The sequence below is a fragment of the Drosophila melanogaster genome, chromosome 3L, assembly GCF_000001215.4.
Source record: "Drosophila melanogaster chromosome 3L".
NCBI lineage: Eukaryota > Metazoa > Arthropoda > Insecta > Diptera > Drosophilidae > Drosophila > Drosophila melanogaster.
Window position 1 is genome coordinate 14,622,507 of NT_037436.4, and position 14,824 is coordinate 14,637,330.

General features: G+C 39.6%; 3 protein-coding genes across 8 annotated transcripts in view, besides 1 other annotated feature; 2 read left to right on the forward strand and 1 right to left on the reverse strand.

The window, feature by feature from the left end:
• Positions 1-289: 289 nt before the first annotated feature.
• Positions 290-5,668, forward strand: CG9628 (uncharacterized protein). Of its 3 annotated transcripts, none has more exons than NM_168590.3 (5): positions 290-401; positions 4,335-4,388; positions 4,514-4,620; positions 4,829-4,989; positions 5,050-5,668. In NM_168590.3, exons 2-5 carry the CDS (start codon positions 4,367-4,369, stop codon positions 5,285-5,287), a joined length of 528 nt encoding a protein of 175 aa, NP_729982.1. In that variant the 5' UTR covers positions 290-401; positions 4,335-4,366; the 3' UTR covers positions 5,288-5,668. The 3 variants fall into 3 exon arrangements, with proteins under 3 accessions (NP_729982.1, NP_001163442.1, NP_648710.1); NM_001169971.2 differs by having other exon boundaries at positions 290-429; positions 5,050-5,477; NM_140453.3 differs by lacking the exon at positions 4,335-4,388 and having other exon boundaries at positions 290-527.
• On the reverse strand, positions 5,654-9,571 carry RecQ5 (RecQ5 helicase). 3 transcript variants are annotated; one of them, NM_168591.3, is made up of 5 exons: positions 9,375-9,571; positions 8,014-9,312; positions 7,235-7,686; positions 5,957-7,175; positions 5,654-5,898 (listed from the first exon to the last, which is right to left on the reverse strand). In NM_168591.3, exons 1-5 carry the CDS (start codon positions 9,475-9,477, stop codon positions 5,795-5,797), a joined length of 3,177 nt encoding a protein of 1,058 aa, NP_729983.1. In that variant the 5' UTR covers positions 9,478-9,571; the 3' UTR covers positions 5,654-5,794. The 3 variants fall into 3 exon arrangements, with proteins under 3 accessions (NP_729983.1, NP_001014584.1, NP_524070.2); NM_001014584.3 differs by having other exon boundaries at positions 7,235-7,938; NM_079346.4 differs by having other exon boundaries at positions 7,235-9,312.
• Positions 7,792-7,959: a mobile genetic element.
• A 523-nt stretch (positions 9,572-10,094) lies between the features above and the next one.
• dlp (dally-like) overlaps positions 10,095-14,824 on the forward strand; it is a 39,009-nt gene continuing 34,279 nt past the window's right edge. For both annotated transcript variants that reach the window (NM_079347.3, NM_206353.2), the window contains exon 1: positions 10,095-10,876. In NM_079347.3, the coding sequence (NP_524071.2) occupies positions 10,567-10,876 (310 nt within the window). In that variant the 5' untranslated portion in view covers positions 10,095-10,566. The remainder of the gene's footprint in view (positions 10,877-14,824) is intronic.

Genomic DNA, 14,824 nt, shown 5'->3' on the forward strand with positions numbered 1-14,824 from the left:
TAAGCTGGGCTTTGTTTTTAAAATGTTTTTTTTTAAACCAACGACACAATTTTACTTCAAAATTTAATAGAGCATTTAAGTTTCAAACAAAACTCGAGATTAAATTGTTTGCATACATGGCGTGCATGTGCTAATTTTTAAGCCGCCATAATATGACTTAATATTTGTTCAGCAAGCGTTGACACACGTCTTGGGAATAATTCTCATTGGGAAATATTCTCTTATTTTTGGGCTGTGGCTCAATAGCTCGTTTGGCGGGCTTTGGATTCGGTTTTGGGTTCAGGTTACAACAGTTGTCGTTGGCGTGTCGTCGGTTTCAGAGGTTTTTTGAAAGACGGTTTTTAAAAAACCAATTTCCGCTCTGAGTCGCAGTTTAAACTGAACTACTGAAACTATTTAACGCGCGTGAAAGAATTCATTGATTTATCTGTGTATTTAGTGTGAGATATAACTTAACAGCTAACCCAAATCATTTGGCTGCACTTGTGTACCGCACCTATCTGCAACTCAACGAAAATTTGAAAAATGTAATATAATAACCCAAAAATGAAATTCTGAGTAAAAACTAAAACTAGTTTGTCGTTTGCTCGGCAGTTACTAATGTTTAAACAAGTTGAAAATGCACTAAACAAGAAAACGTAAAATTTGTTCAGCTTCCGTTGAAGTTTTGATTCTCCCCCAAAGATCTTCTCATACGAATGGAGTCTGTGAGATCGGAGGGCCCCACCCAGAGCTAATTGTACAGTAAACAAGCACAGATACAACAATAACTACATCAGCAAGACGATCGCAGTAGTTTGTTGTTATTGTTAGACATGCTAATTTTGCACAATCTACACACAACACTACACTGGCTAACACAAATTAGTTTGTTTAATGTGACTCACTGACAATTTTCTCACCATCAATGCGGCCCCTTCCCTTTGATGCAGCTTTAATTAGGTGACAAATACTGGGGTTTATAAAGCGAAAAAACAGATATCTTACGTTGGCGTAAAAAAACAATTAGGTAGTGCTCAACTAAAGTATACGAATTCTTGGAGCACTTACGAGCAGTTATTAAGTTAATGAGCTTTTTAATTTCTTTACCGTTCTTGAAAACACATTAAATATTTGAACGCTGTTAGTTCAAAATCTGTCAATATGTAAACAATATGGCAAAAACTCTGAACCCAGTTGTTGTTTATATTAGCACTCAATTACACGTTCCCTTTTGCTAACTGAACCCTTTCGATTCAATACCAATATCATTTATGGGCACTGACCTTCAATGACAGGCCCGACACGAAACAATAACAGTGACAGTAACGCCAGTACACTCATGGTAAATCCCGACGAGCCTTGGCCAATTGCTTTGGCATTGAATTTACCAACAACCCCTAAGGGAGTCGCCTAGAAAACTCCCCCAAGCACCAACCACCCTCGTAAGCCCACATCGCAAAATGTTGCATGTTTTAGCCCCAAACCAAATGTTTCCCCATACCAAACGTGGTGTGGGTCTCAATGGGGTCAAAGGCAAGTGCAGTAGCAATAGATATTGTAGGAATATCTAAATAATTTGCAAAAATGCCGCCATGAACATTGCTTTTCAAGTTGTAAGGCTTCAAAATTCCCATTCATAAGATTTATGGCTTGCCATTACTTTTTGTTTACAACAGTATTAAGTAAAGTGATAACAAAAATATTGTCAACAAAACGTAAGGATATTACTCTCTAAAACCATAAAATAAAATAAATACAAAATTTTACATTATAGATTTTTTTTAAACGCTTTCTGATTGATTGAGGACACATCTTAGTTTAATTAAAAAAAAAATAATTGGTTATATGTAAAAGTTAAACGCGAAAATGATTCCTCTTGGTACAATATATACATACCCTCTATGGGTATTGACCGTGTTTGGAAAATGCAGCTGGAAAATCGCGAACTGCCCTTCGCGGGCAGTAAAAACTATGGCGATGACCAAGTACAGTAGGCGCCTTTTGCATATATGTATTTGTGTTTCAGGTGGTTCTGCCCTCTCACTCCCCCATCGTCCGTCCCTGTCGCTCTCGCCTGCAACCAGTTTGCAGTTGTGCATATCAATGCAAGTGATGGGTGAGGGTTAAGACACGCGCGGGGGGCAAAAAAGGGGGCGGTAAGCAAACAAGTTTTGTTGCATTTTTCAATTGCCCAAGACTGCGATTGAAAGCTGAGAAATACAGATAGTACAGATGATGTAGCTCTTTGGATCTCTGGTTGTCCGGAAATGAGAGATATAAACCCAAGTTAAGATGGGAATGGCTTAAACAAATTCTTTGGATAGAATCGAAGAACCAAAACAAAAACGGAGAATCGAGTCATTGACCCAAAACTCAGACCAGTTATAGGGCTGCTTAGTGTGAAACAGTCCCTTTTGAGCCTGAAAGCGAAACGAGGTTAATTCACAGTGCTGGCCACTAAATTATGCCTACCTTTCGAGAGAAAATATCCCCTTTAAAATACGCAGGTGTGGCAGGTAGTCGAACTCTTAGATCCTCTCTTTAAGCCAAATGCTCTTTTTTCTAAAACAAGTTTTCTTAGCCAATACGTTTTGTTTACCTTTTTTTCAGCTTCGTGGCTTGTTGCGTGTGTTTTGTTTGGTTTCTGCTTTTTGGGCTTTCTTCTAAGCGCCGCCAAAGAAAACTTGTTTATTTTTTTTGGTTCAAAGGGGTGCTGCGGGGGGTGTTCGAGTGTGGGCCAAAACGTGAAGCACTCGTTAGCAACAACACGCAAGCAGTTATTCACTGAAATTCCCATCTTGGAGAGCCACATACTCGAAAATTAGTGGGGAGATTTAACGGGTAGAGAATTGGCTTAAAAGAAATCTATTATATATGTTTATATATACAATTCTGTTTTACAATAAAGTGAACAACTAAAGTTTAAAACTTTTTGATATAAACCTAAACTTTTATATATTTGGTTTGATGTGGAGAGTTACTGTTAGTATATGAAATTATCACTTTGGATTCAAATAGATTAATACAAAAAGCTAACTACATTCCACTGCTTTCAATAGTGGTAGTTTTCTTTACCCATTTGCTGTTTACCTTTGCAACCAGAACCTAGACACTAAAATGTTTATTAGCTCCGAGCCCTCGTTTTGTAAATAGGGAGTGTCTTGGGCCCATTTTTATCATTTTCCCTCCATTTTTCTCTACAGCTCTTTCCCATCTCACTCCCTTTCACATTTTCCCCCTCCCCGAACGCAGTGAAAGTTGTGCGTGGCCCTTTTTTAGGGTTTGTGTTGAGTTTCCAGTTTCATTTCGAGTTTGACTTATTTTTTCTGGTTCCCCGCCCCCCCCTCACATTTTAATTGTTGTTTATGGGGTTACGCATCGTGGGGTTAACTAGCACAGTTCCCTACTCTTTGTCCGCCCCTTCACTTTTGCTGAACGTGCCTTTGGCTAATATTGGGATTTTATGCTTTGTTCTTTATGTGATGCAATTAGCTTCAATCAATGGGGGGACCATTGTTGCCCATGAAGTGGAGATCCAATTCCCCACTTTATACACGGCAAAAACGAGTTACCGGTTATGATAACCCAGAAAATCATTTAAGCTGAATTCCAAGTAAATTTCAATAGTATGCAAATATTTGATATTAAAGAATCCAATAATAGAGAACTTCTAAATTATGAGTGGCATTCGTTTAAACTTTTTTTTGGAAAAATTCTCTCTTGATATACAGAAATTGGTTACTTTCCGGTTCGATACACTTATTTTTTAGTGTAGAATCAGAATAAAGAACTATATATCAAAACAGGTGTTGAATTGTGTCCAAAAGAGGTGACAATTGAGCGACAGTAGCTTCATTGTCGGTATGCAATTAATGATTGAAAATAATGGAATTATAGATGACGGTTCACAAGACAGCGATTATAGTTGGATTTATTATTCATACGACTTTTTGATGCAAACTCACGTAGGCTGCTCGCATTCCCAGGTTGAATTTGGTATGCATCTCGGCACCTCGCTGTCGAATATAGCCCCATATGTTCATAGATACATAGATATATACCCCACCCAAAAGTCCCACACACCCAATATATGAGATCATCGCAGAATGTGCCCTTAATCAATTCGGTCTGCAACTGGATGTATTTCATGTGGGAGAGGAAGACCTTCGGCCATCAATTGACACAAATCCACAACAGAACGTAGATTGTTCGGTTTTACTCGTTTGCACGCTCCACTGACCATCCAATAACAAATATCCGATAACCCAGACATGGAGGCCAAAAATGGCCACTAAACCCGACTTTAACTGAACACTAAAAAGCCAAAATTGAAGATTCCGTTTCCTCTGTAGGTCGAAAACGTATCCAAATCAGACTCTGCAAAATGAGCTACTTGCGATCGATAGGTACATATACAATAAGTTTTATTGTCATTCTTTCCTCGCTCCGAGCAAATGTCAAAGTGGCCAAAATACCAATTGATATAGTATAGTGTTCTTTAATTAATTAATTGTTTAATTGCTCGGTGCAGAAATCTCACGCGTCGAAATGTCGCCGGCTGACGATAATTCCTTTGCCACAACTCATGGAAACAAAAAGGCCACCTACACGGTGATATGCATCAAGATTGTGGAACTGGTGAGTTTTTGTTAAATTTAAATACTCCTTTAAATGGAAATCTTTTGAATAACTTTTAAAAATCAGATAAGAAACTAGTTTCATGGTGTCCAATTACATTTTATAAAGATTCAGCATTTTGAGACGGCTTCCCAGTAATGCCTAAATTGTTAAAAAAAATGATTAAAAACACAAATAATTTATGAAAACTATTCGTCGTTTCCCATAGTGCCTGCTTATATGCTGTTTGGGTCTGATCGACGAGCCGGCCACCAATTCTCATCTGCGGGTGTTCATCACTCCCCGAGTGGCTTCCCTTTGCTATGTGACCTTTGGAGCACTGACCATCTACACGGCAATCTATCTGATAATGGCGCTCTTCGGTGATTTGTATGCTTAAAGTTTGATTTAATTAAAATGCTAGTACTGATATATTTAATGTACACATAGGACTCCATGGCGTACGGCTACTTTGTGGAATCTAGTGGCCTTTGTGCTCTTCGTGGCCGTAACCGCCCTGCTTTTCCGGGATTGGTCCACCACCAAGGATCGCAACTACTGGCACCCGAATATGCATCGTTTGGATCTCGTGATGGCTTCCGCCTCGATTGCCTTGGTTACCTCGCTGGTCTTCTTGCTGGACATACTCATCACCCTGCGTTTAGGTGTCCACGGTGATCTAGAATGACATGGTCGATCCCGTGAAGTTTGGCGAGAAAGAGATATACATTCGATTCTCGCCTAGCGTGGACTGTAATATTTATAGCTCCAGCTTAGAAGTAAGAGCCCCGTTCACATACCCGTCTCCCAGCTAATTGTAATCCCACAAGAAAACAAATTGCCATCATCGAATCGAAAATGTACAAAATCGACGTCCGAGGAGGTTTAAAGTTCTTAATCGGCTGCCCTGTTTTGTTTTTTTTATAAGCTTAATACATCGAGCATCACGAATGTTATATCTAATTCAATTAATAAATAAGATTCAACGCAAATAAATTTTGTACGAGCGAATAATATCCCAAATTAATAGTTTTTCTATTAAAACTGTCCAAATAAAAACGTCTTATTTAAATGTATTATTGATAATTAATGCGCTTATTATATACAAAAATAGTAACTAACGAAAAAAAAAGATGATGCAACTTTTAACGAGGCGAAACAATATGTCGTGATAAAATCATTAGGAGATTTTTAGTCACTTGGATTTTATGAAATATTTTTCAATGTCCTGATCGTTGTTTATCATCTGCAGGCCATGAAAAGTTTCCTTTATATAGCACTTTCCAGCATCGCCATCTCCTAGAGATTTATGGTCCATTTTAAAGGTATTAACAGACAGGAAGTATGAATATCTTACCTAAGCTTCCATCACAAATGCGCTGAGTGAGCAATTTTGCCAAAGCTTTGAAAAGCTCTTTGGTGGCTATTTTTCGTTTATAATACGGATTGAGCCACTGCACCACATTTTTGCTGACATCTGTTTTTTGATGGTTTCTGGTTTCTGGTTTTGTATCCTTTTGCAAAACTCTGGAGTCGGATCCTTCCTTCTTCAAGTTCGATAACGATTCCTTTGACGTTTTCCTGTGGGATGCTTTGTCTTTACGGTCTTCCTCTTGCTTATGTTGTAATTCGTTGTTTTGTAGCGATCTTTTGGTTTCCCTACTTTCTAATTTCTTTTCCTTAACGTCTTTTTTGTCCAAACATCTTTCGTTAAGTTTGTTTTTCTCCAGCATTTCCCGGGCTGAAATAAATCCCAGTTTTTCGAGTTTGTTGCTTGACTTATCGTCCCCTTCCCTTTGTTTGCTCCTCTCTAACATTTCTCTGGCTGAAGTAAATCCAATAGAATCGGCCCTGTTTTCTAAAACTCTCTTTTCACCATCCTTAATAGGTAATTTTTCAGGTACGCCCTCGAGTTTTGAATTATTTTCTTCGAGCATTTGTCGAGCAGTTTTAAAACCATTCAAAGATTGGTTAGACTCCTCTGACTCGCTTTTAAAAGAACCAAAAAGATGCTGCATACTGGACTTTGTTTTAATTGACTCCTTCTCTTTGGGTTGAGTTTCATGCGAAACTCTTTTCCTGCGGTGAGTGTCATAGCTTCCATCACCATTTGACATCAATTTAAATTTCCTTTCTCCAATTATGCTGTCGGGCTGGAGTTCAAGCTCACGATCAGAAGAAGAACTTTCTGGGGTCACGGATTCCTCCTTAACATGATTGGAAGCAATATCTTTAGGTGTGCTTTCTTCTAAATCCATCTGTTCACTTTTAATATTTACACGTTCTTCCTGAATTGGCGAGTCTATTGGTTCTTCTTTAATTTCTTTTTTAAAAAAAGAGGAAATTGAAGTCTGCTTGCTATTTTCCTGTTTAAAACCTTTTCTGTCTTTTAGGGCTTTTGGAACTTCCTTAAGGCTTTGTGGCCTTTGTTCTTCTAGTTCTTTGAGTTTCCGCTCAAAGTACGCCACGCTTCCACCTGTCCAAGCACCTTTAGAACTTGTTTCAGGCTTCGGAATATAGTCCACCAAAAGAGGCAATAATTTAGTCTGTTCTGTGAGTTTCTTGATTGTGGATATCTATTAGAAAAAGAAGTTAACAATATCATGTATATCTTGTGACAGTTAATTATTCTTACCTCTTTAACTAAGGCATGGCGGTACATATTGGCCACCTTATTCTGGCGAAACACGTCATATTCCATATTTACTGACATTGCCTCATAGTCATTGTATTTTAATACACTTTTTGGCTGCTGCCCTGGTTCATCTTTGCACTTGTCTACATTGGCTTTGAGTGCGTCGATTAAAGCTGTCAAATATTTTTCCCGATGAGTGGCCTGAAGACCTGCGATTTTCTTTTCAGTGGCTTCTGCCATTCGAACGCGAGATATTTGAGCAATTGTTTCCTGTTCCAACTGCCTAGCTGCACTAATTTGCTTTCGAAGATTAAACTGCTGCTTAATGAAATCCTGTGATTCCTTTTTGGCTCTCTTGGCCATTGATGAGTGACTCTGACCAGAATCGTCATCTGAGCCAGATTCACCGCCTGCGTACTCCTGGGCAGCACGCTTTATACCTGGTCGGCCGCCTAGTAGGATATAAAAACAAGAGAGAGCGCTATACTCGACCTAATCGACTATAAGATACTTTTTGACATATAATTAAATAAAAAAAATCATTCCAGAGATCCCGCTAGGTCCTTAGACCTTGACGTTCATATGGACGGACAAACGGATGTCCAGATCGACTCGGATAGTAATCCTGGTAAAGAATATCCATACATAAACGCTTCCTTCTACCTGTTACATACTTTTCATCGAATCTAGTATAGCCTTTTACTCTACGAGTAACGGGTATAAAAATATGGCTTTAAGATCAGAAATAGCTAAAAAGATAACGAAGTTTTAAAACTCACCCTCATACAGATCTGCGCAATCCTGTAGCGAAATGTGCGACTTAAAGGCATCATCCATACATAATCGATGAAAAATCTCCAGTGCTTTTTCCGCTTTCTTGGGACGCTTGCAGACATCGCATTGCCCACTACAATCTGGAGTTGGATCTCCAAAGAAATCCGAAAAGAGTTTATGCCTGCAGGTTGTTCGCTCGCAGAATTCCGTGATCTTCTCAAATTGTTTGATAGCTCTCTCCGTAAGCAGCTCTTTGTCACCACGACCCCTGGCTCTGTGGGCATCGTTTTGAAGAAGGAAACGTATACTCCGGACGTCTTCCCGTCCGTAGTATAATCTACAATATGACTGCAAGCCATCGCGTCCAGCGCGACCAGATTCTTGATAATAAGCAGCCACATTTTGGGGTACATCCCAGTGGATAACGAAGCGCACACTTGGTTTGTCCACACCCATTCCAAAACTATTGGTTGCACATATAATGGGCTGATCACCCCGCATCCACGCTTCCTGGACTTCAGTACGTTCTCCTGTTTTCAGACCAGCGTGATAGGCTACTGCTCCGATTCCCTGTTTAGTTACCCCTATCGCCATGCGCTCCACTTGGTCTCGAGTCCGGCAATATACGATTCCGCAGCCTCTTTGTGGCTTGGGTGTATCCTTAAACTCCTTCGGATTGCCCAAGCAGTGTCTGGCGAAATCTGCCAGGTGCTGAAAGTCATCTTCGATAGAATTCTTGTAAACAATGTCATAGAAGAGGTTTTTCCTGAAGCTAGGAGTGCTAAATTGAGCCACGGGTTGGTGGAGGCGCAACTGCTTATATATATCCTCCTTGACTTCCCTTGAAGCTGTGGCAGTCAAAGCCAACCAGATGACGTCGGAATATTTGGAACGCAGCTCCCCCAGCTTTAGATAGTCCGGTCGAAAGTCATGTCCCCATTGGCTAACACAATGCGCCTCGTCGACTGCAAAGTAGGCAAGCTTATTGTGTTTATGGAGGGTTTGCAGCAGGTCTTGAAAAAACTTGGTGGCGGCCTGTTCCGGGGTTATGTAGAGAAACTTCAGGTTGGTTCTCACGGCCTTTAAGTCCATTATAACACGATCCCTTTCTTTGGTGCTCATCTTGGAGTTCAAAGAATCCGCCGGCACTTTCAGTTTGGTTAAATGATCTATCTGATCTTTAATCAAAGCCAAAAGCGGAGAAAAAACAATGGTTATTTGATTCTCTGACATCAAACCAGGCAATTGGAAGCACAGGGATTTACCCGAGCCCGTGGGCATCGACACATACACATCCTGCTTTTCTGTAAGAGAATTACGAGAGGTATTATCTGCGAGATTGGGTAAGAATTTGGCCAATATTCACTTTTAACAGCGCACTTCACGGCTTTTTCCTGTAGATCCGATTTGAATTTCGAGTGGCCAAAATGCTTTTTCAGCGCCTCGTGCACAGCGCTTTCATGCGCCATACTTGGGCTGTTATTTAAATTGCGTTTTATTTAAATAAACATTGTTTTGCTTCAGACCAAAACTGGTTGCCGCCAAAACAGCTGGTTTAGAGATGAACAATGCGGCTAGATAGTGGCTTTCGATAGTGTGGACCTTCCTTTATCGATGTCACATATTTCGAATAAATTTAGATGTCCACACTATTTGTTTTGTACACAAAATATTTTAAATGTGATTAAATAGGCATTCATCTCGCCTATAAGCGCGACATGGAAGTTTTACTTTTTGTGATTAAATTATTCAAAAACCATTTAGCTTACCAACCAATTAATAAATATACAGTCGTGTGTTTGCAAACAAAAAAAATTTATGGTATGTATAATTGTATATGTATAATAATTTATATGTATGTATGTATTAACAGGACCAATCTATTTCTTGTAAAACTTTCGTTATTTTATTTTTAAATTTCACAACTTTCTAACAAACGTTTCCCAGAATGGAATTCTCATAGCCTAGTGACACTGTACATACCTAAAAACGGTGTAAGGCGATAGACATCGATAGCCGCGGTCACCAATCGATAAGCGCAGGCTGAAAAGAATCGACGGTAAGCAGTCGAAATTCAAAGAGACTTCTCAGTCAAAATTTTATAGCCGACTCGCGAGCACGCGCTGTGCTGCTTCTTCCTGCGTTGCGCGCTTTGCTTTCAATTCGCCTTTCGTCGTCGCGGGTGCGTGTGTGTTGGAGCGAGTGCGTCTATGTGCAGTGCGTGTGCCGCTATTTGTTAATTGTTAATAATCCCGATTTAATAACACCCGACAACCATGTTGCACTTCAATTGCTTCTGAACGCAAAATGCGCACTGATAAACGCAAACGACAAAAATAAGTTTCATAATAATAATAATGCCGGCAAACAAAGCGGTGTATTAGTGTGCGTATTTCAGTGTGGGTGCCTGCGTTTGCCAAAATTATTTACCGCAAAAAGAACAAACACAGTCAAAACGATTTGAATCCCAATCGAAACTAAACGACAACAAACGCCGGTGAAATTAGCCCTGTCTCTCGCTCTCTCTTTCCCCTTAAAATAAAGAAAGAGTTATCAAAATGCTACATCAGCAGCAACAACAACAACATCTGCATTGCAGAAGAAAAGCTACAGCAACAACAACTGCCCGCCTTGTGATATTCAGCAGTCCTCTTCTACTATTACTACTCACCACCCACTTGCCGCCCACCTTACAAGCGGACAATGGCCCCGCCCCCCAAGTGGCCGCCCTTGCCGCCCCCAATCCGGCGGGTGGCGTAGCAGGGTCTTCGATCATCGATCAATTCAGTCCGAATTGCAGTGCTGTGACACACATTTTCCAAGCGAGAGGAATCGATGCCATCGAAATTCCCCAAAAACCCAGTAACGGTATGTCCGATATTATATACCAATGGCTTAATAAATACCTGTCGAGAAATATTTATTATTGTAAATATTTAAATTTTAAACAAAGTTATAATTACTTCTTGTGGGTGAAATGTTCAGATCATAAAAATTTTTTTTTAATTTTGAAATACGCTTTAAGTGAAGGATATTAAAAAAAAAACTTAAAGATATTTTCAAGAACTCTGGTACTTTAGTAGGCTTATTATAACTTATTGCCTTCCCATATGGTGTCATTCAAATAGTACAAATTTTAATTTGTAGCGATGTTTAAAGTGCGAAATGGTTGAGGTAGTGCCATTCTTAATGCAAAAAAGATAAGAAAATCCATATCGTGGCAATCAGATCTTTTAAAATGTATACTTACATTGATATATGTAGTATGGAAAAGTATGGTTAGTATGGAAAAATGGACTATAATCTTTAATAAAGTTATTTAATAAGCTTAAAGACCATATTATTTATCCAATGGAATTAAAAACTCAAAGCAACTAATATTGGTATTACCCGAAAAAGAATCCGTATATTTCATAACAATAGTAAATTGCCGGAGATAAGAAACAAGTTTGATTCGCAAAGGAACAAAGAGAACTCGTGTATAAATTGGACGATTCCGTGATTCATTCTGTTCCTTCAACGCGCCTGCAGAGCTCCCTCCACTCCCTCCGCCCCCTGAAGGAAATAAAATTCCAGGCAAATCAACTCGAAATGCGAATAAGCAGCAGCACAAGACAGGCTCTAAATAAGAGAGAGTCCGTCGCGGAGAGCGTGTCCATCCCAGAGATCTTGGCGCATGCGTCGCCTGCTCATCGCAGCCCCCATTTCTGCCCCCGGTCCATTCCTACCCAGTGGGGGCAAAGGGTTCCAGTTTCCAAGACCAGTCCAATAGGCAGGAGCAGCCGCAGCGAAAAATCTCAAGAAATTCCTTTTTGATGAACAAAAAAAGGAAATAAAATGAGAAGAGCGCGGGCATACAGTAGAGCATCGTTGGCGTGAACTGCGTGAATTACCTTTTATATGTTTATGGGATATGCTATAAGAGTTATTTAAAACTGTTAAGGATTTCTTAATTATTTCTATTTTGAGATGCCATGTTTTACAAAGTTTACGAATCTTTTAAAGATATTGGACTGTGGAACCCATTTACAGGCTCTTTACCTAGTGCAAGAGCAAAAATGTTGTCACACCGCTTTTACACATAGTTTAATGGGGTATAAGGGGTGGAGAGGGGTAGACCTAGCCTCGACCTCGATCGCCTGTGGGTTTTACTTAATTTGTATAAATCCTGAATTAATCACGCTTAATTGCAATAAGTTGCGCTGCCCTCTCTTCGTCGCCTTCAGTTTCTCTCCCTCTCTCTCTGTCTCTCTTTGTTTGATTTGTTGCCAGGTAAACTGTTGCAGCCTCTGCCCTTTTGCCCCACCCCATACCCCTGTTCCAGTCCATACCCCTGCCCCTCCTTTAGTCCTCTACCTGCGCCCTGCCTTTGTTTATTTTTGGTTTTCAACGTTGCCTGATTGGTTTTTTTTCCCTCCCGATATGTTTTCCTTATTTTTTATCTTTTGGTCAAATGCATTGCGCGTTGCGTTGCGTTTCGTTCATAATTTCATGGAAATGTCTGTGGGGGAGGGGGGCGATGAGGGGCCAACAGGTAGAGTGGTCAGTTCTCGAGTTCCCTTTTGTGTTGTCTTTGATATTAATCAAGGTGTCATTGAAATCGTTTAAATTATGCAGTTCAGGATTTTTATTCTCTGTCGGCATTTTTATGTGAACCTTTTACTTCCCGATCAACTCGAACCCCCGTCCCTTGGCCATCAAAAAACGAATGCACTCGAATTATTAAAGCTAATCCGTAAATAATATTTTAATAAGTTTTTCTGGTCCAGTAGGATTGCAATCAATAAATAATTCAATTTATGTTGACGTATTAACATTTTATTCATGTTCATGTGATTGTTATTCAGTGCTTTTCAAACAATAAAACAATTAAATATTTAAATGGAAAATTATTTATAATAGGACAAATTTTAATAACAGATTTCTTAAATTTATGCTAAGCTAAAATGCCATTATTCTTTACATTTAATTTTTCCCAGTGCACAGCTTCTCTTTCCACCGTGTGAGTCATAAATTCTTGTGTTGCGTCCTCTCTTCTCGTTCGCTTCTTTCCATTCCCTTTCCATTCACCTGACCCCCACCCTTCGCGCCTTGTCCGCCTGATAAGCGCCAGCATTTAGATAAAGTTTCCGACCTGTTCTTTTCCCATGCCTTCTCGAATTGCTTAACTGGGAACTACTTTTGCGATAGGTGTTTATAGGGTCTTCTGGATGGAGTTTCGTGGTTTTGTAGGCCAGCTAACTGGTGAGGCTGTGCGTCTGATAAAGCTAAACTTCCATTTGCGATAGGTGAACTAGTTTATGAAACGTAGACTTTTTGGGGCCAACATATTGTCGTAGGGAAGTTCTTCAAATTGACTAAGGTTGGTCTTCGTTGAATATATATATAAAGTAGCTAGTTAGATAGTTTGATTTTAATATATAATTATGTCATTTAAATACTGTAAATGCTGTAAAAACCCAAGACCATATTTGCCAAGCAAAAATTTCGTACATATATTTAAGGTAAAATTTTGAACAGTCACGTCTAAGTGTTTTTGGCCAATTTCCCAGCGCTCTCATCTTCACACTTCAGGCGCATTCCTTTCCATTGAACCATGAAGAGCAACAAACATTGGGCAACAACAACTGCATGACACCTTCCGTGCTGCACAAACAACAACCATGGCAAACAACAACTACAGCTGCCACTTAAACGCTTCATTAAAGCTGCACTTCCTGTGCCACATCAAAAAGCTGTGCGAACCCACTTTAACCCCAACCCCCTTGACCATCGTCCCCGGCTCGCCATCATCATCAGTGGTAGGCAGGCACTTAGCTGAAATTGTTTGCACAATTTAAACAGTTCGCAAAACATTAAATCGTTAAAAATAATATCAGAGGAGCGGGCAAGAGAGACTCGATGCAGAGGGAAGATTGGCTTTGTAGATCGCAACTTAAAATACCCTTAAATTGTGATTTTCATAAAAAGTTATCGATAGTTTCAATACTTATTCTATAGTTTGTTTAATAAAGTGAACGTAAAAGGCATTTTCTTCTACAAAAATTTGAAATTTTATCATCAAGATTCTTAATTTTCTTAAATAATACTACCAAATCCTTGGTACAACCCTTCTGTAAGGTATTGAATACTCTTTCGAGCCAACCAACAAATTTCCCACACAGAAACGATCACCTTGCTTCCTCCTATTCTGCATCTCTCTCCCATCCATTATCCATCTTTGTCTGCCTTATGCCAAAAGAAATTTGCAACAGAGCTGATTTTAGTTTACTGCGCACAGCAGCAGTGCTTTCACTCACTGAAAAAAAAACATATTTATAGTTTGATTTAAAAAATTTGAATATATTGTTAACTGTACATTTTTCATTTTAGGCCCCTCAATAATTTTGGGAATACAATTAACTATTCTAACATCACTTTAATGTGCATAATATACGAATCACCGAATCTTCATTAACTTTATTTCCGTGTACGGTTGCTCCACTTCGATGGCGTCTCCACTGGCTGCACTGCATCCGCCGACTGCCCCTGACCGCCCCCTCATCCCGCCTGCTTCAAGGCAACCACCGCATGACTATTAATCATTTTCCAGCAACCAAAACTGAATGGCCCCATCTTGTTCTCTCTGTTTCTCTCTTACTCGCTCTTTGGGCCCTTTTCTTTAATTTTTTTTTTTGTATTTTTTTGCACTGTCGCATTCCTTGGCCGTGTAAAAGGAAGAAACTAAGCGAGCGGTTTATATGGCACTATATCATCATCATCTTCATCGGCGTCGTCGGCGTGTGATCATCTGATATATACTTCTGCAATTGTTGA

Coding starts and splice junctions, on each gene's coding strand:
- CG9628 (NM_168590.3), top strand. CDS start 4,367: ATGAGCTACTTGCGATCGATAG. Junction 4,621..4,828: donor GCATCAAGATTGTGGAACTG/GTGAGTTTTTGT, acceptor CGTTTCCCATAG/TGCCTGCTTATATGCTGTTT. Junction 4,990..5,049: donor ATGGCGCTCTTCGGTGATTT/GTATGCTTAAAG, acceptor ATGTACACATAG/GACTCCATGGCGTACGGCTA.
- RecQ5 (NM_168591.3), bottom strand. CDS start 9,477: ATGGCGCATGAAAGCGCTGTGCACGAGGCGCTGAAAAAGCATTTTGGC. Junction 9,313..9,374: donor CGTGAAGTGCGCTGTTAAAA/GTGAATATTGGC, acceptor ATTCTCTTACAG/AAAAGCAGGATGTGTATGTG. Junction 7,176..7,234: donor GCCATGCCTTAGTTAAAGAG/GTAAGAATAATT, acceptor TTTTTCTAATAG/ATATCCACAATCAAGAAACT.